This window comes from Protopterus annectens, chromosome 1.part1 (genome assembly GCF_019279795.1).
Source record: "Protopterus annectens isolate FY-2018-M chromosome 1.part1, PAN1.0, whole genome shotgun sequence".
NCBI lineage: Eukaryota > Metazoa > Chordata > Ceratodontiformes > Protopteridae > Protopterus > Protopterus annectens.
In genome coordinates, this window is record NC_056726.1 from 345861233 (window position 1) to 345885868 (window position 24636).

At 36.3% G+C, this 24636-nt stretch overlaps 1 protein-coding gene across 2 annotated transcripts in view; it reads right to left on the reverse strand.

Annotated features, from left to right (window-relative positions):
* TPD52L1 (TPD52 like 1) overlaps nt 1-22360 on the reverse strand; it is a 1279033-nt gene extending 1256673 nt beyond the window's left edge. For both annotated transcript variants that reach the window (XM_044075185.1, XM_044075177.1), the window contains exon 1: nt 22179-22360. In XM_044075185.1, coding sequence (XP_043931120.1) covers nt 22179-22197 — 19 coding nt within the window. In that variant the 5' untranslated portion in view covers nt 22198-22360. The remainder of the gene's footprint in view (nt 1-22178) is intronic.
* Nucleotides 22361-24636: the final 2276 nt, after the last annotated feature.

Genomic DNA, 24636 nt, shown 5'->3' on the forward strand with positions numbered 1-24636 from the left:
ATATATTGTATACCAAGTTGTACTTTACCCTGTTTATTATCTGTATGATTGGAACTTTTCTCCCTGTTATTTGTGTATTATCTATTATATATTGTATACCAAGTTGTACTTTACTCTGTTTATTACCTGAATGATTGGAGCTTTTCTCCCTGTTATTTGTGTATTATCTATTATATATTGTATACCAAGTTGTACTTTACCCTGTTTATTATCTGTATGACTGGAGCTTTTCTCCCTGTTATTTGTGTATTATCTATTATATATTGTATACCAAGTTGTACTTTACTCTGTTTATTACCTGAATGATTGGAGCTTTTCTCCCTGTTATTTGTGTATTATCTATTATATATTGTATACCAAGTTGTACTTTACTCTGTTTATTACCTGAATGATTGGAGCTTTTCTCCCTGTTATTTGTGTATTATCTATTATATATTGTATACCAAGTTGTACTTTACTCTGTTTATTACCTGAATGATTGGAGCTTTTCTCCCTGTTATTTGTGTATTATCTATTATATATTGTATACCAAGTTGTACTTTACTCTGTTTATTACCTGAATGATTGGAGCTTTTCTCCTGTTATTTGTGTATTATCTATTATATATTGTATACCAAGTTGTACTTTACTCTGTTTATTATCTGTATGACTGGAGCTTTTCTCCCTGTTATTTGTGTATTATCTATTATATATTGTATACCAAGTTGTACTTTACTCTGTTTATTATCTGTATGACTGGAGCTTTTCTCCCTGTTATTTGTGTATTATCTATTATATATTGTATACCAAGTTGTACTTTACTCTGTTTATTACCTGAATGATTGGAGCTTTTCTCCCTGTTATTTGTGTATTATCTATTATATATTGTATACCAAGTTGTACTTTACTCTGTTTATTACCTGAATGATTGGAGCTTTTCTCCCTGTTATTTGTGTATTATCTATTATATATTGTATACCAAGTTGTACTTTACCCTGTTTATTATCTGTATGACTGGAGCTTTTCTCCCTGTTATTTGTGTATTATCTATTATATATTGTATACCAAGTTGTACTTTACTCTGTTTATTACCTGAATGATTGGAGCTTTTCTCCCTGTTATTTGTGTATTATCTATTATATATTGTATACCAAGTTGTACTTTACCCTGTTTATTATCTGTATGATTGGAGCTTTTCTCCCTGTTATTTGTGTATTATCTATTATATATTGTATACCAAGTTGTACTTTACTCTGTTTATTACCTGAATGATTGGAGCTTTTCTCCCTGTTATTTGTGTATTATCTATTATATATTGTATACCAAGTTGTACTTTACTCTGTTTATTATCTGTATGACTGGAGCTTTTCTCCCTGTTATTTGTGTATTATCTATTATATATTGTATACCAAGTTGTACTTTACTCTGTTTATTACCTGAATGATTGGAGCTTTTCTCCCTGTTATTTGTGTATTATCTATTATATATTGTATACCAAGTTGTACTTTACTCTGTTTATTACCTGAATGATTGGAGCTTTTCTCCCTGTTATTTGTGTATTATCTATTATATATTGTATACCAAGTTGTACTTTACTCTGTTTATTATCTGTATGATTGGAGCTTTTCTCCCTGTTATTTGTGTATTATCTATTATATATTGTATACCAAGTTGTACTTTACCCTGTTTATTATCTGTATGATTGGAACTTTTCTCCCTGTTATTTGTGTATTATCTATTATATATTGTATACCAAGTTGTACTTTACTCTGTTTATTATCTGTATGATTGGAGCTTTTCTCCCTGTTATTTGTGTATTATCTATTATATATTGTATACCAAGTTGTACTTTACTCTGTTTATTACCTGAATGATTGGAGCTTTTCTCCCTGTTATTTGTGTATTATCTATTATATATTGTATACCAAGTTGTACTTTACTCTGTTTATTACCTGTATGATTGGAACTTTTTTCCCCGTTATTTCTGTATTGTTTATTATATGCTGTATACCAAGTTGTACTTTACTCTGTTTATTACCTGAATGATTGGAGCTTTTCTCCCTGTTATTTGTGTATTATCTATTATATATTGTATACCAAGTTGTACTTTACTCTGTTTATTACCTGAATGATTGGAGCTTTTCTCCCTGTTATTTGTGTATTATCTATTATATATTGTATACCAAGTTGTACTTTACTCTGTTTATTACCTGAATGATTGGAGCTTTTCTCCCTGTTATTTGTGTATTATCTATTATATATTGTATACCAAGTTGTACTTTACTCTGTTTATTATCTGTATGACTGGAGCTTTTCTCCCTGTTATTTGTGTATTATCTATTATATATTGTATACCAAGTTGTACTTTACTCTGTTTATTACCTGAATGATTGGAGCTTTTCTCCCTGTTATTTGTGTATTATCTATTATATATTGTATACCAAGTTGTACTTTACTCTGTTTATTACCTGAATGATTGGAGCTTTTCTCCCTGTTATTTGTGTATTATCTATTATATATTGTATACCAAGTTGTACTTTACCCTGTTTATTATCTGTATGATTGGAGCTTTTCTCCCTGTTATTTGTGTATTATCTATTATATATTGAATACCAAGTTGTACTTTACTCTGTTTATTACCTGTATGATTGGAACTTTTTACCCTGTTATTTGTGTATTATCTATTATATATTGTATACCAAGTTGTACTTTACCCTGTTTATTATCTGTATGATTGGAGCTTTTCTCCCTGTTATTTGTGTATTATCTATTATATATTGTATACCAAGTTGTACTTTACCCTGTTTATTATCTGTATGATTGGAGCTTTTCTCCCTGTTATTTGTGTATTATCTATTATATATTGTATACCAAGTTGTACTTTACTCTGTTTATTACCTGAATGATTGGAGCTTTTCTCCCTGTTATTTGTGTATTATCTATTATATATTGTATACCAAGTTGTACTTTACTCTGTTTATTACCTGAATGATTGGAGCTTTTCTCCCTGTTATTTGTGTATTATCTATTATATACTGTATACCAAGTTGTACTTTACCCTGTTTATTATCTGTATGATAGGAGCTTCTCTCCCAGTTATTTGTGTATTATCTGTTACATACTGTATACCAAGTTGTACTTTACCCTGTTTATTATCTGTATAACTGGAGCTTCTCTCCCCATTATTTGTGTTATTTATTATATACAGTATACCAAGTTGTACTTTACCCTGTTTATTATCTGTATAACTGGAGCTTCTCTCCCCATTATTTGTGTTATTTATTATATACAGTATACCAAGTTGTACTTTACCCTGTTTATTATCTGTATGATTGGAGCTTTCTCCCTGTTATTTGTGTGTTATCTATTATATACTGTATACCAAGTTGTACTTTACCCTGTTTATTATCTGTATGATAGGAGCTTCTTCTCCCCGTTATTTGTGTGTTATCTATTACATACTGTATACCAAGTTGTACTTTACCCTGTTTATTATCTGTATGACTGGAGCTTCTCTCCCCATTATTTGTGTGTTATTTATTATATACTGTATACCAAGCTGTACTTTACTCTGTTTATTATCTGTATGATTGAAGCTTCTCTCCCCATTATTTGTGTGTTATCTATTATATACTGTATACCAAGTTGTACTTTACTCTGTTTATTATCTGTATGATAGGAGCTTCTCTCCCCGTTATTTGTGTGTTATCTATTATATACTGTATACCAACTTGTACTTTACCCTGTTTATTATCTGTATGATTGGATCTTTCTTCCCCATTATTCGTGTGTTATTTATTATATACTGTATACCAAGCTGTACTTTACTCTGTTTATTATCTGTATGATTGGAGCTTTTTTCCCCGTTATTTGTGTATTATTTATTATATACTGTATACCAAGCTGTACTTTACTCTGTTTATTATCTGTATGATTGAAGCTTCTCTCCCCTTTATTTGTGTGTTATCTATTATATACTGTATACCAAGTTGTACTTTACTCTGTTTATTATCTGTATGATTGGAGCTTCTCTCCCCGTTATTTGTGTGTTATCTATTATATACTGTATACCAAGTTGTACTTTACTCTATTTATTATCTGTATGATAGGAGCTTCTCTCCCCGTTATTTGTGTGTTATCTATTATATACTGTATACCAAGCTGTGCTTTACTCTGTTTATTATCCGTATGATTGGAGCTTCTCTCCACGTTATTTGTGTGTTATCTATTACATACTGTATACCAAGTTGTACTTTACTCTGTTTATTATCTGTTATATTGGAGCTTTTATTATATACTGTGTACCAAGTTGTACTTTACTCTTTTTATTATCTGTTTGATTGGAGCTTTTCTCCCCGTTATTTGTGTGTTATCTATTACATACTGTATACCAAGTTGTACTTTACTCTGTTTATTATCTGTATGATTGGAGCTTCTCTCCCCATTATTTGTGTGTTATCTATTATATACTGTATACCAAGTTGTACTTTACTCTGTTTATTATCTGTATGATAGGAGCTTTTCTCCCTGTTATTTGTGTATTATCTATTACATACTGTATACCAAGTTGTACTTTACTCTATTTATTATCTATATGATGGGAGCTTCTCTCCCTGTTATTTGTGTATTATCTATTATATACTGTATACCAAGTTGTACTTTACCCTGTTTATTATCTGTATGATTGGAGCTTTTCTCCCCGTTATTTGTGTGTTATCTATTATATACTGTATACCAAGTTGTACTTTACTCTGTTTATTATCTGTATGATTGGAGCTTCTCTCCCTGTTATTTGTGTGTTATCTATTATATACTGTATACCAAGTTGTACTTTACTCTGTTTATTATCTGTATGATTGGAGCGTCTCTCCCTGTTATTTGTGTGTTATCTATTACATACTGTATACCAAGTTGTTCTTTACTCTGTTTATTATCTGTATGATTGGAGCTTCTCTCCCCGTTATTTGTGTGTTATCTATTATATACTGTATACCAAGTTGTACTTTACTCTGTTTATTATCTGAATGATTGTATCTTTTCTACCTGTTTTTTGTCTATTATCTATTACATACTGTATATCAAGTTGTACTTTACTCTGTTTATTATCTGTATGATTGGAGCTTCTCTCGCTGTCATTTGTGTGTTATCTGTTATATACTGTATACCAAGTTGTACTTTACCCTTTTTATTATCTGTATGATTGGAGCTTCTCTCCCTGTTATTTGTGTATTATCTATTACATACTGTATACCAAGTTGTACTTTACCCTGTTTATTATCTGTATGATTGGAGCTTCTCTCCCTGTTATTTGTGTGTTATCTATTACATATTGTATACCAAGTTGCACTTTACCCTGTGTATTATCTGTATGATTGGAGCTTCTCTCCCCATTATTTGTGTGTTATCTATTATATAATGTGTACCAAGTTGTACTTTACTCTGTTTATTATCTGTATGACTGGAGCTTATCTCCCCGTTATTTGTGTATCTATAATATACTGTACACCAAGTTGTACTTTACTCTATTTATTATCTGTATGATAGGAGCTTCTCTCCCCGTTATTTGTGTGTTATCTATTACATACTGTATACCAAGTTGTACTTTACTCTGTTTATTATCTGTATGATTGGAGCTTCTCTCCCCGTTATTTGTGTGTTATCTATTACATACTGTATACCAAGTTGTACTTTACTCTGTTTATTATCTGTATGATTGGAGCTTTTCTCCCTGTTATTTGTGTATTATCTATTATATATTGTATACCAAGTTGTACTTTACTCTGTTTATTATCTGTATGATTGGAGCTTTTCTCCCTGTTATTTGTGTATCTATTATCTACTGTGGACCAAGTTGTACTTTACTCTGTTTATTATCTGTATGATTGGAGCTTCTCTCCCTGTTATTTGTGTATTATCTATTATATATTGTATACCAAGTTGTACTTTACTCTGTTTATTACCTGAATGATTGGAGCTTTTCTCCCTGTTATTTGTGTATTATCTATTATATATTGTATACCAAGTTGTACTTTACTCTGTTTATTACCTGTATGATTGGAGCTTTTCTCCCTGTTATTTGTGTATTATCTATTATATATTGTATACCAAGTTGTACTTTACTCTGTTTATTACCTGAATGATTGGAGCTTTTCTCCCTGTTATTTGTGTATTATCTATTATATACTGTATACCAAGTTGTACTTTACTCTGTTTATTATCTGTATGATTGGAGCTTTTCTCCCTGTTATTTGTGTATTATCTATTATATACTGTATACCAAGTTGTACTTTACTCTGTTTATTACCTGAATGATTGGAGCTTTTCTCCCTGTTATTTGTGTATTATCTATTATATATTGTATACCAAGTTGTACTTTACTCTGTTTATTATCTGTATGATTGGAGCTTTTTTCCCTGTTATTTGTGTGTTATCTATTACATACTGTATACCAAGTTGTACTTTACCCTGTTTATTATCTGTATGATTGGAGCTTTTCTCCCCGTTATTTGTGTGTTATCTATTATATACTGTATACCAAGTTGTACTTTACCCTGTTTATTATCTGTATGATTGGAGCTTTTCTCCCCGTTATTTGTGTGTTATCTATTATATACTGTATACCAAGTTGTACTTTACCCTGTTTATTATCTGTATGATTGGAGCTTTTTTCCCCGTTATTTGTGTATTATTTATTATATACTGTATACCAAGCTGTACTTTACTCTGTTTATTATCTGTATGATTGGAGCTTCTCTCCCCATTATTTGTGTGTTATTTATTATATACTGTATACCAAGCTGTACTTTACTCTGTTTATTATCTGTATGATTGAAGCTTCTCTCCCCATTATTTGTGTGTTATCTATTATATACTGTATACCAAGTTGTACTTTACTCTGTTTATTATCTGTATGATTGGAGCTTCTCTCCCCGTTATTTGTGTGTTATCTATTATATACTGTATACCAAGTTGTACTTTACTCTGTTTATTATCTGTATGATTGGAGCTTTTCTCCCTGTTATTTGTGTGTTATCTATTATATACTGTATACCAAGCTGTACTTTACTCTGTTTATTATCTGTATGATTGGAGCTTTTCTCCCCGTTATTTGTGTGTTATCTATTATATACTGTATACCAAGTTGTACTTTACCCTGTTTATTATCTGTATGATAGGAGCTTCTCTCCCCGTTATTTGTGTGTTATCTATTATATACTGTATACCAAGTTGTACTTTACTCTGTTTATTATCTGTATGATTGGAGCTTTTCTCCCCGTTATTTGTGTGTTATCTATTATATACTGTATACCAAGTTGTACTTTACTCTGTTTATTATCTGTATGATTGGAGCTTCTCTCCCCGTTATTTGTGTGTTATCTATTATATACTGTATACCAAGTTGTACTTTACTCTGTTTATTATCTGTATGATTGGAGCTTTTCTCCCCGTTATTTGTGTGTTATCTATTATATACTGTATACCAAGTTGTACTTTACTCTGTTTATTATCTGTATGATTGGAGCTTCTCTCCCCGTTATTTGTGTGTTATCTATTATATACTGTATACCAAGTTGTACTTTACCCTGTTTATTATCTGTATGATAGGAGCTTTTCTCCCCATTATTTGTGTGTTATCTATTATATACTGTATACCAAGTTGTACTTTACTCTGTTTATTATCTGTATGATTGGAGCTTTTTTCCCCGTTATTTCTGTATTATTTATTATATACTGTATACCAAGCTGTACTTTACTCTGTTTATTATCTGTATGATTGAAGCTTCTCTCCCCTTTATTTGTGTGTTATCTATTATATACTGTATACCAAGTTGTACTTTACTCTGTTTATTATCTGTATGATTGGAGCTTCTCTCCCCGTTATTTGTGTGTTATCTATTATATACTGTATACCAAGTTGTACTTTACTCTGTTTATTATCTGTATGATTGGAGCTTCTCTCCCCGTTATTTGTGTGTTATCTATTACATACTGTATACCAAGTTGTACTTTACTCTGTTTATTATCTGTATGATTGGAGCTTCTCTCCCCGTTATTTGTGTGTTATCTATTACATACTGTATACCAAGTTGTACTTTACCCTGTTTATTATCTGTATGATTGGAGCTTTCTCCCCATTATTTGTGTTATCTATTATATACTGTATACCAAGTTGTACTTTACCCTGTTTATTATCTGTATGATTGGAGCTTTTCTCCCCGTTATTTGTGTGTTATCTATTATATACTGTATACCAAGTTGTACTTTACTCTGTTTATTATCTGTATGATTGGAGCTTCTCTCCCCGTTATTTGTGTGTTATCTATTATATACTGTATACCAAGTTGTACTTTACTCTGTTTATTATCTGTATGATTGGAGCTTTTCTCCCCGTTATTTGTGTGTTATCTATTATATACTGTATACCAAGTTGTACTTTACTCTGTTTATTATCTGTATGATTGGAGCTTCTCTCCCCATTATTTGTGTGTTATCTATTATATACTGTATACCAAGTTGTACTTTACCCTGTTTATTATCTGTATGATTGGAGCTTTTCTCCCCGTTATTTGTGTGTTATCTATTATATACTGTATACCAAGTTGTACTTTACTCTGTTTATTATCTGTATGATTGGAGCTTCTCTCCCCATTATTTGTGTGTTATCTATTATATACTGTATACCAAGTTGTACTTTACTCTGTTTATTATCTGTATGATTGGAGCTTCTCTCCCCATTATTTGTGTGTTATCTATTATATACTGTATACCAAGTTGTACTTTACTCTGTTTATTATCTGTATGATTGGAGCTTCTCTCCCTGTTATTTGTGTGTTATCTATTATATACTGTATACCAAGTTGTACTTTACTCTGTTTATTATCTGTATGATTGGAGCTTCTCTCCCCGTTATTTGTGTGTTATCTATTATATACTGTATACCAAGTTGTACTTTACTCTGTTTATTATCTGTATGATTGGAGCTTCTCTCCCTGTTATTTGTGTGTTATCTATTATATACTGTATACCAAGTTGTACTTTACTCTGTTTATTATCTGTATGATTGGAGCTTCTCTCCCCATTATTTGTGTGTTATCTATTATATACTGTATACCAAGTTGTACTTTACTCTGTTTATTATCTGTATGATTGGAGCTTCTCTCCGTTATTTGTGTATCTATTATATACTGTGTACCAAGTTGTACTTTACTCTGTTTATTATCTGTATGATTGGAGCTTCTCTCCCCTTTATTTGTGTGTTATCTATTATATACTGTATACCAAGTTGTACTTTACCCTGTTTATTATCTGTATGGTTGATGCTTTTCTCCCCGTTATTTGTGTGTTATCTGTTATATACTGTATACCAAGTTGTACTTTACCCTGTTTATTATCTGTATGATTGGACCTTCTCTCCCCATTATTTGTGTGTTATCTATTATATACTGTATACCAAGTTGTACTTTACTCTGTTTATTATCTGAATGACTGGAGCTTTTCTCCCCGGGTCTCCGCTGAAAATGGACATGTGTCCAGTTGGATCATCCTGGTCAACAGACGTAAAATAAAAAATAAATAAATAAATGATACCTTTGTATAACCATATAGTGAAACTAACATTTGTCAAATGTGTGCAGAATGTCACTGAAGCTGCTATCTCAACTGTCTAAATTTTTGCAGAATGTCTTGAGTTCTACCTCATATTTTTACCTGCTCCTTATCTACTGACTTATTATTTATCCTTTGTTGATCAGGTTAGTCCCACTAGGCTTGTAATCTCTGTTCAGGGAAGACCCGAATTGGTATTTATACTACAAGGTGAAATTTAGCCAGGGCATCAGAGAACATCCCCCACTCTTTTCGATAGGTGCCATGGTGTCCATTTACATCCCCCTGAGGTACAACCAACTGAAGTAGATGAGGCTTTGATTTAACATCTCATCCTCATACAATTTGTGACTTTCTGGCAACTAACTGTGGATTAAAGTACTAAATAATGACAGACATTTGAGTTTCAGTATTCATATCCTTCACAAAATGTATGCTAATGGAAAACATGTTATTCTAGCAACTTTCTAAGTTTATAAGATCAATATTTTAAAATTATTCCTCATTTTGGACCTTTGTCCCCCCATTATTTGGGACTTTGTCCAGAATTCATGTGCTAGGTGGTTGAGGGGTATGCAGTCAGCTAAGGCTAGCATGTGAAATGCTCAAACCTACTGCCTGCAGAATTGAAGATAGACATAGATCTACAGATAGTAAAGCCCAAAATGGATTCTTGCTTAACATTACTTGCACTTAACTCATCTGATAATACTAATAACCTTCAAATGACAGTAAACAAGATCTGCGGATTCATATCCCTAGGTAGTCCAAAAGAACATCACTATCACTTAATACAGAAATCCAGTCATGAACACTTACTAGAGAAATCCAATCACTGTCACTTCATAGAGAAATAACATCACTATCAATTCATAGAGAAATCACATCACTATCACTTAATAGAGAAATCCAGTCACTAACACTTAATAGAGAAATCACATCACTATCACTTAATAGAGAAATCCAATCACGATCACTTAATAGAGAAATCCAATCACTAACACTTAATAGAGAAATCCAGTCACTATCAGTTAATAAAGAAATCCAAACGACTGCCAATAATAGCAAGTGCCACACTACACCTCAACTGCTTCATTTCCAAACTGCTAAAATGCTCCTGCAGTCCACAAGTATCAAGTAAACTGCAACACAGACAAAACTAGTCCCTTCGCACATCCAAAGACAAAGCAATATTACTATCAAGGCCACAAGTAATAGGAGAAAAATCTATCTCAAAAATTGCCTCATTAGACTAGAACTCTTTACCAAAAATATGTTGACACTCCAGTAATTATAATATTCTCATGGCATATTACAGAAGTATATTGCTAGGCCTTTCTGCTGCGCAAGACACTGCTGCTGCCCAGCTGTGCCCCAACCAGGTTTCAAACCCAGGTTTACCAGTTGATAATCCTGTACCTTAACATCTAATCAGGCAAGAGATTCCCAAATGGTAGACCTTGGTTTGGAACCTGGTTGGGGCACAAGTAGGCATCAGCAGCAGTAGCTGTGCAGAAGAAAGGCCTGATGACCCACTTCCATAATATGCCATGAAAACCCTATGGGGCCCTATGCATAGAGTTGCCATGAATCAGTTTCAACTCAGTGGCATCTAATTTACTTATTTAATCAAAATTCTTTTAAATGAGTAAATCAATCCTACATCTTTATATACTCCTGATACTGTGTCAGCGTTTGAATTCAGCTATGTTTGTGGTGCTTACCTCCCTAAATGACCAAAGGCTGTTTAACAACTAACACATATTGTCCTATTACTAGTTTTTTTTGCAATTTGCATCAACTCTCTGTATATTTTGTGTTTGTTTCTGTTGTGTACCTATTGTGTTCCACTTGTAAATACCTATACTAATTCACTGTCTTACCATGTTATGTACCATATAACAAATGTAATAAACTATTCTGAAAGTCATAACTGTCAAATTGCCCAAGGTTGAGGCTTAAAATGGCTAGTGGACCAGCCCATCAACCCAGTTAACAAATTATTTCCTTAATCCACTTAACAGATCAATTATTTATTTACTTACTTATCGATCTATGTGTATATTTTATATGCAATCTGTCATTTAGTTTTGGTTACAAACCACCAGTGAATTTTGAAATGTCACCTGTCTTATCCTTACAGAGTTCCTACACTTATACACCTTTCATTTATCAACAGTGTATAATGGTTACCATTTGCCAGAGCTCATCTGTCACCTTTTTTCTTAAGCAACCATGATCCATAATTCTTATTTAAGCCACAAGTGCATAAATTCAAGCTATCCCTAGCTTAGAGCATCTCAACAGGTGGAATACCATTATCAGTATAAATTCCTGTTAATCATGCCTACAGTTTGGGCACAAAGTCATAAACAGGGGGAACAGTACACAGTCAGTGTGGGATGGCACAGTGCACTGAAATTATCATCAGATACTGAAATCTTAATGCATTCTGCTTGAGGAGGCATGTTTCCCTAAGGAATGTGCTATGTTTCCTACTGGCCTGTAACAGAATATAAGTTCCCTGTTCATCAACTGGTCACATAAGCCTAATTACTCATAAAATATCCTCCCTACAACAAGATTTCTTTTGTTATTTTAAAAACATGCTGTGAAGGCTGCCAGCTAGTTAGACAGAATGTTGTAAATAATTCTATGTCAATGTAAATATTAATGTAAGCCACAGGCTTGCTTTACAAATGTACAGAGAACTATATGTTATGATTAAACTATATGTTGTACTGAGCTTCAAAAATGTAACCATAGTGCACTCTGCTGGAAGAAAGCTGATAAGTGAAGCATTTTGTGACTGATCTCAAGCTCTGAGACAGGATGTCTGGACTACGAAATTATTTCTATTGTCTTAGGACAGTTGTTAATTACTAGGCTTTACATGTAAAATGTCTTTTACTGCTGTTGATTCCTGCATGTGCAGATTACAAAAAGAAATGTAAATTTTAAGTTTCTGTTAGCCTGGGAAACTAAATCAGAACTGTTGAGAATGATGTAATCTGAAATGACTCAGCAGTACTGTTATCAATTAAGACTTTCTCAGAGAGAAAGATAGAGCATTTTGGATTTTGTCTAAAGAACAAACACTCACCAGCACTTGCTTCCTCTGTAAGAAAGATATTTATTTAGAACAGTGATCTCTCTTAGAGATAGACAGAAATAGCCAGATTAGTCTAGCTGTTTTCTATATTTATGTCAGACTAATCTACAGTATTTTTAAAGCATTTTATGTCAGACTACTCTACAGTATTTTTAAAGCATTTTCCTGTGATTTCTGAATTCTGTAATGTCATTGTGTTGAAGTAATAAGTATTGTCTTGTGTTTTTATTATTTATTACTAATTATGTTTAAACCTTTCAACTGTGGCTGTTTTGTGTAGAGATAATTTAAGCTCTAGAGTACTTGCACATATTTAATGATACTGTACTAAGCCACTCCAGAATAGCCTTAGCCCTGGATTACACTTACTATTTGGATAACAGTAATATTACACAGTAAAATTGGACACCCTCTGGTAAGGGCCTTATTAGTAGCTGATATCAGTGGTTGGTGACAGTAATTTCTATCTTATAATTTGGGCAAGAAGGGGGCAATGCTGGACAACCTGTGCCAGCCTTCTCCAGGAGTGTCTGTGTAGTTGTATATAACTCATATCTAAAAGTGTGTGTGTGTGTCAGCTAGTTGGGCAGGGACATGAAGCACTGGTTGTACAGATAGGGTGCTGGAGGTTTTACCTTGACCACTAGGCTGAGATCTGGACCTTACAGCTGTGGCAATGGGGTGTCTTATTGGGGATCTGGAGAGAAAGGGAGAAAGCAGCCCCAGACTGAGTGTGATCTCTATGTGCTCTTAGGGGAAATTGTACTTTACTGTGTGTGTACTTGTTATCCTTCCCAGTTGGCATGCTAGTACTAGTGGTGAGGATTGAGGCTCCTTGATTATTAGGCCAGTGCACGGAGCTCACATATTAATTGGTTGGCAGTGGTGGAATATCCATATCACATATTAATTGTTTGGCAGTGGTGGGATATTCACATCAAATATTAATTGTTTGATTGTGGTGAGTTAGCCACATCACATACTAATTGGCTTGTAGTGGTGTGGACAGTGAATTCCTGTAGCTTGTGTACAGTGATCACTGAAGGTGTATTTGTACTCTAAATCAGCCACACAGTGAATATTCAGAGTTCAGATCAAAATTGTTTCATTTCTTTTGTTATATTGGTTAGTCAGGGAGAGCAGGCAAGCATGTCAGCAGAGAAGTATGGCAAGCTGACAAGGAGCCAGTTGGCTGAGATGTATCAGGCTAAGAGACTGGTGCATTGGAAACCTGACTTAGGCAGACATGATTGCAGCTTTGGTCACAGCTGCATCAGTAAACAGCAAGCAGGAGGATGAGAAGACTGGCCATGGAGATGTACAACACTCAGAGAATGGACAGTTCAACCTTTCTGCAGAGGACTTAAAAATCCATCTGGAGCTAAGGAGACTTGTGTTGGAGGCCAGGTGTTTGAAAATGGAAGCTGTGGAGAAGAAGAGGCAGAGGCAGCATGAAAAGGAGATGCTGACTCTTCGCCAGAGTCATGGAGGTAATGTGGAAGGGAATAACCTGACCCCAGAAGCACTAAAGGTCAGTAAATGTCTTCCAGAGTTTACAAAGGGGGATAATTTTGATAGTTTCATTCATATGTTTGAGAGGATATGTAAGCCGTATGATGTTGAGCAAAGGCCCTGGGTACAGTTCCTGACCCCCTTACTCCATGGTAAAGCTGTAACTGTGCTGTCTAAATTATTTTTGATTATACTGCTGTTAAGAATTGTTTGCTAGAATTTTTTTAAGCTAACACCTGAAGCTTATATGAAAAAGTTTTGTGAGCAAAGACGCAAGGCAGATGAAAGTGTGTGTGAATATGTTGCTGAAGTGAGTACTTATTTTCATAGGTGGGTGAGTGGATGTCAGGTCACCACTTTTGAAGGGCTGGCAGACCTTTCGATGAGGGAACAAGCCATTAGCACTTTGCCTGAAAACATGAGGATCTGGTTAGCTGATAGACAGTGTGTTACTTCAGAACAATTGGGGAAGAATGGAAACCTACACCTAGCAAGCAGGGCATCCCTGCACAGGAGAGGGACCCCCAGTACTACTCATGGGTCTAAAGGAACCCATAGTGGGCAGCCCAGACTGTCCCAACAGAATCTTACAGTAGCAGGGGAAGCCACTAGTCCAGGTACATGTCCAGGACCTAGGGTTAAATGTTTTGAATGCAACCAATGGGACCATGTGGCATATAGATGTCCATGGAGGCAAGGTGGGGAACAAAAGGTGAGGGAGCCAGTAAGTGGGAAAGACAAAAAGCCAACAATCGATTGTCTTGAGACAACAAGGGTACCAAACTACCACAAGAGGTTATATCCTTTCATTGTGAATGGTAAAGAGGCCATTGCTAAGACAGACACAGCCTCTGACATAACCATTGTGAAGCCTGCAATGGTTACAGAGGAGCACTACTTGCCTGGGCTGTCTACTCCAGTCAGACCTTTAGGAGGGACTCCATTCCAAACACCTTTGGCTAGGGTTCACCTTGACTGGGAGCGTGGAAAAGGAAACCAGCAAGTAGGTGTGTTTGAGGATATCCCTGCAGATGTCCTGATAGGGAATGATTTTGATAATGCAGTACCATGTGCTTATGCAGTTACACACAGTCAGGCTTGGAGACAAGCATGTGGGTCTGGTAGCCTGCGGGAGACCCTGTCAGACCGTATACTTGCAGCCAGTACTGGTGAGGTGGTTACTTCTTGGAAGGAGCTACCCTGGAGCAGTGAGACTGAAGGTGAGCCACAGCTGCTTGTGGGTACTGATGATCCCTTGGACACAGTGACTGCTAGGGTAGAGGTGAGTAGTAGTACCCAGGCTGACAGTGAGGCATCACTGTCAGAGAATATTAGACTTCCTGTGGAAGGGGAACTGGAAAAGGTTACAAAGAGAGAGTTGAGACAAGCTCAGCTCTCAGACCCTACATTACAAGGCCTGAGGCAGGTAGCAAGTGAGGCACCTGATTCTCAAGGGAAGGAGGAATCTGTGTACTGGGACAAAGGGTTACTGGCAGGTGCCCTTGACTCCCGGTGCTAGAGAGAGGTCAGCCTTTGTGACACCTTTTGGCTTGTATGAGTTCACACAGATGTCAACTGGGATGCAGCAACTTTCCAGAGGCAGGTATATCATATCCTAGCAGGAGGGTTTGCCCTTGCTTACCTAGATGTTATAGCCATCTACAGCCACTCCTGGCAACAGCACCTTCAACATGTCAAGGAGGTGCTGGGAAGACTACAGAGGGCAGGGTTGACCATTAAGCAGAGCAAATGTCAGGTGGGTATGGCAGAGGTCTCCTACTTGGGACATAGAGTGGGGAGTTGTAAGATCAAGCCAGAACCTGCCAAAGTGAAAGCCATTCAGGTATGGCCTACACCTGTTACCAAAAAGCAGGTTAAGGCATTCTTAGGGACAGCAGGGCACTACAGAAAGTTCATCCCTATTTATAGTACTATAGCTGCTCCCCTCACAGACCTGACAAGGAAAAACAGGCCAGATAAGATAGTGTGGACAACAGCATGTGAGCAGGCATTCCAGAAGCTTAAAGAAGCTTTGAGAGGACCCCCTTTGTTAGCCAGTCCAGATTACAGCAAAGAATTTGTTGTGCAGGTGGATGCTTCGAACCATGGGTTGGGGGTTGTACTTAGCCAGATTTCTTCAGAGGGAGAAGAGCACCCAGTGGTTTATCTCAGTTGTAGGCTCCAACTCAGAGAGGAATGCTATGCAGCTGCAGAAAAGGAATGTGTAGCCATAGTGTGGGCACTGCGGAAACTTCAGTCTTATCTGTATGGAAGAAAATTCACTGCAGTTACAGATCACAATCTTCTAACATGGTTACACCAAGCCAGCCAGCAAAATGCCAAGTTACTAAGATGGAGCCTAGGGTTGCAAGCATATGATATATTAGTGCAGCACTGCAGTGGGGTTAGCAATGTCAACGCAGATGGGCTCTCAAGACAGGGAATGGGGTAAGGTATAGTCACATAGACCTAACCATCTCAAGCAATGTTTCTCAAGGGTCACTTGAAAAACTAGCTTGGGTTCTCCAAGAGGGGGCAAGATATGTGAAGGCTGCCAGCCTAGCTAGATAGAATTTTGTAAATAACTCTATGTCATTGTAAATATTAATGCAATCTACAGGCTTGCTTTACAAATGTAAAGAGAACTATAATTTATGATTAAACTATATGTTGTACTGAGCTTCAAAAATTTAACCACAGTGCACCCTGCTGGAAGAAAGCTGATAAGTGAAGCATTTTGTGACTGCTTGATCTCAAGCTCGGATACAGGATGTCTGGACTAAGAAATCCTTTCTATTGTCTTAGGACAAGAGTTAATTACTAGGTTTTACATGTAAAATGTATTTTATTGCTGTGGCTTCCTGCAGGTGCAGATTACAAAATGAAATGTAATTTTGAGTTTCTGTTAGCCTGGGAAATTAAATCAGAACTGTAAAGAATTATGTACTCTGAAATGACTCAGCAGTACTGTGTTATCAATGTAAGACTTTCTCAGAGAGAAGGATAGAGCATTTTGGATTTTGTCTGAAGAACATCCACTCACCAGCACTTGCTTTCTCTGTAAGAAAGATATTTATTTAGAACAGTGATTTTTCTTAGAGATAGACATAAATAACCAGATTAGTCTAGCTGTTTTCTATATTTATGTCAGGCTATTCTACAGTATTATTTTAAAGCATTTTCCTGTGATTTCTGAACTCTGTAATGTCATTGTGTTGAAGTAATAAGTATTGTCTTGTGTTTTTATTATTTATTATTAAATATTTTTAAACCTTTCAACTGTGGCTGTTTTGTGTAGAGATAATTTAATCTCTAGAGTACTTGCATGTATTTAGTGATAGTGTACTAACCCACTCCATAATAGCCTTAGCCCTGGGTTACACTTACTATCTGGATAACAGTAGTATTACACAGTGAAATTGGACACCCTTTGGTAAGTGCCTTAATAGTAGCTGATAGTGGTTGGTGGCAGTGATTTCTACCTTATAGTCTGGACAAGAAGGGGCATAGCTTGAGAACCTGTGCCATCCTACCCTGGGAATGTGTGTGTGGTTGTATAACTCACATCTAAAAGTGTGTGTGTGTGTGTGTGTGTGTGTGTGTGTGTGTGTGTGTGTGTGTGTGTGTGTGTGTGTGTGTGTCAGCTACTTTGGCAGGGTCATGGAAGCACTGGTTGGACAGAGAGGGTGCTGGAGGTTTTGGCTTGACCACTAGGCTGAGATCTGTACCCTATAGCTGTGCCAGTGGGGAGTTTTATTGGGGATATGGAGAGAAAGGGAGAAACTAGCCCCAGACTGACTGTGATCTCTGTGTGCTCTTAGGGGAAATTGTACTTTACTGTGTGTGTACCTGTTATCATTCCCATTGTTCATGCCCCTCACAGGTGCTAGTGGTGAGGATTGAGGCTCCTTGATTACTGGGCCAGTGCACGGCCATCACACATGCAACTGTTACTACTAAAAATATAGATCTTACAGGTCAATCAATATACAGTAGCCGGTTCATCAGTACTGACCAAACTTAGTGAATTGTTTACTTTTGTATGTCAACTGTCTTCCTCCCTACACAAAAAATGTACCACATCACTACATTTGGTAATTTTGCATGATCCCACTGTCACGGCATTGCAAAGGTTCTAAATCAAAAATGCAACAGAGTACTTGAAGTCATTACTTATTAGAACCAGCACTATTTACTGCTTATAGAGTACAAACAAACTCCCAGGTTTGTTTCTGAGTCCAAGGTGTCTAAAATGATATGCTTGTTTTGCTATAACCAGGCATGTGATGGGTACACATCTTCTTCCAACTCAAAATAAATATGCAGTTTACACTCAATAAGAACCAGATGAGTATATTGCAATAAAAGCTTACATTTCTGCTTTACCTGACATTTTCCACAGAACATATACTGTTCTAATTCCTTCAGACGTTTTGCATTCTCAGCTCCCATTGGTAAAAGCTTTTGAAGGCAAAGTAGATGGAGATTTTCATTTTGACCAATGGAACTGCCATTAATTGACAGCACTGCTTCGTGACAGCAAGTTAGGTATCATCTGCCTTCAAATAGAAACGTGGTCTGTCTGCCCATTCTATATGCATATCATCCACGTAGCCAGACTTCAAAAGTATTTATCCATAGCCACACACATATATATATATATATATATATATATATATATATATATATACACATATATACATCCATACTAAACTATATTTTTTTCTGAGATGCATGAATTATCATGTTTAAATGTTAACGTTTTATGTCTTCGTTCTTAAACTCATAACACCTTGTTTATGGGATCAAAATCACTCTTAAAACTGTGGTAAATGTAGAAATGTCCCTTATAATCAAAACACATCTCAGAGAAACATGCTTGCTTAGAAACTATACATCAGTATAAATGAGTAGAAACTTCAAGTTGTTATATAATTCTTCTAAAACTGACTGCAAGTAGGTTGGGCTGAGTTAACGAGACTTTCACTAAAACAAATTTAGGGTCCAATAAAATTCCAAAGCAATATTCCAATGTGGAACTCTTTGACTTTCTCCTGCCTGTACGTCCTGGTTCTTGCTGGTTCCACTAGTAAGAATCATTGAGTTCTCTCTTAGCATAATGCACATGTGCGCCCCCCCCCCCCACACACACACACACACACACAAACTCTCTCTCTCTCTCTTTATCTATCTCTTCATTCTTGTGCTGGCTCTGTTGAATTTTGCAACTACTCATGATGGGGTTCATGTTGTAAGTTTGAGGGTTGTAAGTATGGTCCTTTGAACCGAGGAAGGTTAAGTGCGTTTAAGGAAATATATTGCTGTATCTCACAGAATGTCTTTTTTTGAGATACAGCAATCTTGGGAGTTGATATACAGTCTTCAAATAGAAACGTGGTCTGTCTGCTCATTCTATATGCATATCATCCCTATAGCCCCCTGCCAAAAACACTTTTAATGTGTAGCAACTTTCACATGTCATGGTTATTTCCAGAGAATTACACTTATTATTTTTTGTTTGTTTGTTTTAGGAGTCACTCTACAAAGGTCTCAGACATCCAATAGAACATCTTTATAACATACTTCCCTTTTCCCACTGCTACCTTCCCAGAAGCAAAACTGCCTTAAAGTTTAAATACTCAGCTACTTATCTGCTAACACCTGCTACATTATGTGTAGTGCTATATCTGCAGTAAGTGAGCCTGTACACAGTTATATTACTTAGAATTCTTACCTAGTGGAAAATGTTGGTAGGTGTAGTGCAGACAAGAATACTGAAGCATAACAAATTAAAGCAAGCACTAATGTAGAGATTTTAAAGAACAACCTGGAACTTATTATGGGAATAACTGCCTGTGCCTGAAATACTTGGATGCATGTAATGCAGTTTATCTAACTAAGAGGTGTTAACTAAGTGGTGGGCTTTCTTCCTTTCCATCTCAAGGAATACACATCTGAAAACAAGCTACTCCACATCAGTATGGGTCTCTTTTCCCTTTTCATTGTCCCTTTCTTTACGATTTTTACCTTAGATCATTTTCTATCACTGTATATTTTTATATGTGCCTGTTAGCATTTCATTTTGTTTCCTCATATTCTGACTGTACCTCTCCTGAAAAAGCTCTCACCACATACATTCTCCTAGTCTTAAAATTTACCAGGTTTCCAAATCTTCCTGCAAACTAGTCATAGACTAGTACTGCTGAAATACACAGGTTGCCTGAGATTAGAAACAAGAGAGTGTGTCACCATTTGCACAATACTTCTTCAGCATATCTGTCATCTACTTATAACATATAAGCCCCCAGTGCATATTAAGGAGTTTTGGAATTGTACTCCAACTTCTAGGATTTAGCCCCCAAACCACTCCAATCCTAGCTCCACTACCCCAGATAATGTTGTCTAGAAACATTCAATATCTGGCATTCTATAAAAAGTAGTTTAATAAAACCTATAATTTAACATAATTAAATCACGGTACATATGTCAGGGCTTAAAAATTAATTCTGACACATAATGTTCAAAACAAATAAGTTATTCCAAAAACAGCATATATCAAGCTACACTCTTGCAATCCTCACAGGAATTCCTTAAAAGGGGTTGCTAGTCTGCAAAGAAGGCAGTGTATCCTAGACACAGAAGGTGCAGAAGAAATCCTACTTCATAGAACAATCTCTATGCAACATTACTACACATGTACATGACAACACACAAAATCTTTTGAAATCTACATTGATGAAGTGAGCAATTCCCTCTCTGTTTACTAACATATTCACGTATTTCAAGTATGTCAGAACCTGTTTGTAAAGATACTCAGTCAGCAGAACAGCAGCTTCAATACCTGAAAGGTATTAATAGATAGACGTTGGCTTTGCTTTGTCTTGTTCTTCCTGTAGCTATAAAATGCCAGTAGCTAAAACGGACTCTTGCATACTGCTAAATTAGGAAGTGCATCTCAGATATCCCTGTTCCTTTTTTTTTAGAAATCTTTTAGAAATAAATCTGCATGGCTACAACAAGATGCTAAGAGCTACAAATAACCGAATACTATTTAATATTAACATAACCGTGTACATTTTTCAGAAAGCTCTCTTTAACATAATACCAAATTGGCAGGTAAGCTCTCTTTGAGTGAAAAGTCACACTTTAAACACATCATTGTTACTGTTTTATTAATTTATTAAACTGAAGCAGGAACTAGGATGAGATCAAAATGTCAATATAGAGTAAGTTAATTCACTGTGAGCTTTTACCGTTGACCGACTGGAAGTCACTTGTAATATGTAAAAACCATACTGCCACATGCTACTATCCCACGATTACATCCACTCCAACAAGTAGTTTTCCTGAAAAACAAGTGTCACACATGCAAGTATGAGTGGCATTTTGTTACATGATGATTTGCAGACATTGTTCCAGCGTTTTCGGCTGCAAACCCGACGATGCCCATTGCACCCCCTTTTATACATTCACAGTATTCCCCATATAGAAAACTATAACGCACCTTTACAACCTGTCATACATGCTGGATTCCACAACCAACCTCAACAACCCCAGGAAACCCACTACTGACGGCACCAAGTTGCTTTGAATTACAAGCCCTAAAGCTCATCCATCAGACGTGGAATAAAGTATATGCTGTGGAGGAATTATTTGCCTTTGATGTGATTATAATATGTGGAACAAGCCACAATTCAGAATATTTAGCTAATGGAACTCAGCAGAACTAGCCTGCCCTACATTATGATTGTGCTTCCCATCTTATATATATATATATATATATATATATATATATATATATATATATGTGTGTGTGTGTGTGTGTATGTATATGTGTGTAGTGTGCACACAGTGGTCTCTTAAGACTTCCATTAATACTGTATAAATAATTAAACACAGAGCCCACCCACCTATTTTTGGCAGCAGGAATAAACCGGGATATATTTTCTTTAGCATTTCTATCACTTACCTGGTTCTTTTGCCTCCATCCCTCAATGAGTATACAAGCCGCACTACCTGTCAAACAGGAATGGATTCCAAGAGCCGAAGCCGGACTTTTCTCTGTTAATAACAGGATGGGATTAGCTTGGTACACAGTAGTAACACGCTGCAACAATACCCTCACCGAGTTAAGTGCTGGTATCCGAGAAACGCTCGCCCACATTCCCCTCAGCTCTCACTTTGTGTTCCGCCTATAGGGAGGAGCTAGCGACTGCTCCCTCGGTGTGACTCCACCCCAAGTGCGCTGTACTGGTGTATGGAAAAACACTACCGGTAGGGATATGCTACTCCCTTTAAAAAAGGGCAGGCAGTTATGCTTTACAAAATGCATGGTCCACATCTTTGTACTGAATAACACAAATCGGCATAACAAACTAAACTCTGAGATGTATTTCGAAGTATTGAAGTTATTTGTTTACATTTGCATTAGGTGGCAGATGGATGCATAGATAACACACTGTTGGGCGGACAAGGAGTGTTGCAGCCTATGGCTTTATTATACTGGCTGCAAGACCTGAAGCTGATACAGAGACCTCACTTTAGGAGAGAGTGTTTTTAAGCCTAGATTGTCAAGGGAAAACGATTGCACTGAACTGCGACTAGAAACGGCCAACCCTCCAAATACATTGGTTTGTAACTAAACCAGTCACACATCAATGGCAAAACTTAACTTACTTTCCTTATGGGACAGGAAAATCACACCCTACCTTCCATCCTAGACAGGGCAGCTTTAGGGAAAGTAGCCCTTCTGGCCCAAATTGGGGGGGGGGGGTGGATATGGATTATTCGTAATAACCAAAGCCTCTAAGAAAAACTCCTCCATACTACAAACTATCGAACTCAATATCTGTCACCTCATCACTGGCACCAACACACCTTCTCATGAGCACCACTGCTTCACCCCAGAAAAGTCAAATGGCTTCTAGTGCAGCACAGAGTAGACCTGCTGCTAGGCTCCCAGTGCAGTACACAGTAGACCTGCTGCTAGGCTCCCAGAATAACACACAGTAGACCAGCTGCTAGGCTCCCAATGCAGCGCAGAGTAGACCTGCTGCTAGGCTCCCAATGCAGCGCAGAGTAGACCTGCTGCTAGGCTCCCAGTGCAGCACAGAGTAGAGCTGCTACTAGGTTCTTCAAATTTCTCCAACCTAATTCATTCCTACATCCAGCTGACAAACTTTTTATTAAACTCACACACCACAATCTTGGTATTTTCCTCAAAACAATCCCCCCATTGCAACTTCCATAAGCCAGGCTAAACAGCACCAACAACTATTTCTTCATCCTCCCTCCTAGTCTATGGAAATCCCTCACCACCCTCCACCTACAGGAACTGCAATCACCCTTCCCCACCTTCAGAACTGAAATTCCTGCACTCCAAATCAAACTATACTTGCCACACAGCAGGTCTCATCATGTAAGGGCCTCTCAGACTTTAACATTACTCTCTCTCAACTTAACACCTCTTGACTCCACCTTCCCACCCCCCACCCCTACCCTTTCATTACACTACAACATTTCCACCATTAGGTAAGCCTAAAATATAATCAGGTAAAACTTTAACATCTCTGTTTTGAACTGGCAAAAATCCTGCTTTGTATTTGTCAAATATTACAAAATATCTGCTGCAAAAATTCTCCTCCCTGATCTTGACAAAGGCACACCATCCTGTCTGAACACGTGTGCCCAAATTTATGCTCAGATACTCTACAAATTTCCATTTTTTTTAAATGGGACTTTTTTTCATGTAGGTATTTACCCCAAAATTATTTTCATTCATGGTGACATGACTCCTTTCTATATGTGATTTGTGAAAAATATGTCCTAACACCATAAAAGCTATACTATCTAAGAGGGCTGTAAGTTTCCTACTAACAATCAGAGAGTCCTTGTAGATGGGATAATTTGTACTGACATGAATAAAAACAGATCTGTACTTTCTTACATTAAGGAGTTCTAAGGTTCGTCTCACATTCTGTAGTTTTGCTCATGGCAAGCATAACACCGTTCAATGTCCATTATCTTCTCTGCAAATGTAAGTATCAGTTCCTCTAATAACTGAATCTCCAATTATAAGAATATCCTTTCTAACCAGATTTGAAAAATGTTTAACTTCTAACTCATTAATATCTGCTCTATTAATTGTTAAAAAGGAATGATCTTCATCACCATTAGTCTTATTAATCCCACTGTTTTCATTGCATATTAAATTTGCAAGCATACAATTCTCATCCAGCTGGCTTTGTACATCCACAGCCTGAGCCATGTTGTCTTTCTCATCTTTTTTCCTGCAGTAATGTTCTTCAATCCTTTCATGTTCAGTTTTGATTTCTTCCTTTTCACCTGCCCCTTTCCTCTTTTTTCTGCTTTCTCTTTGGGCAAAATGCTGCCTTTTTCTGTAAACTGGTTTTCTGATAGAAGAATGT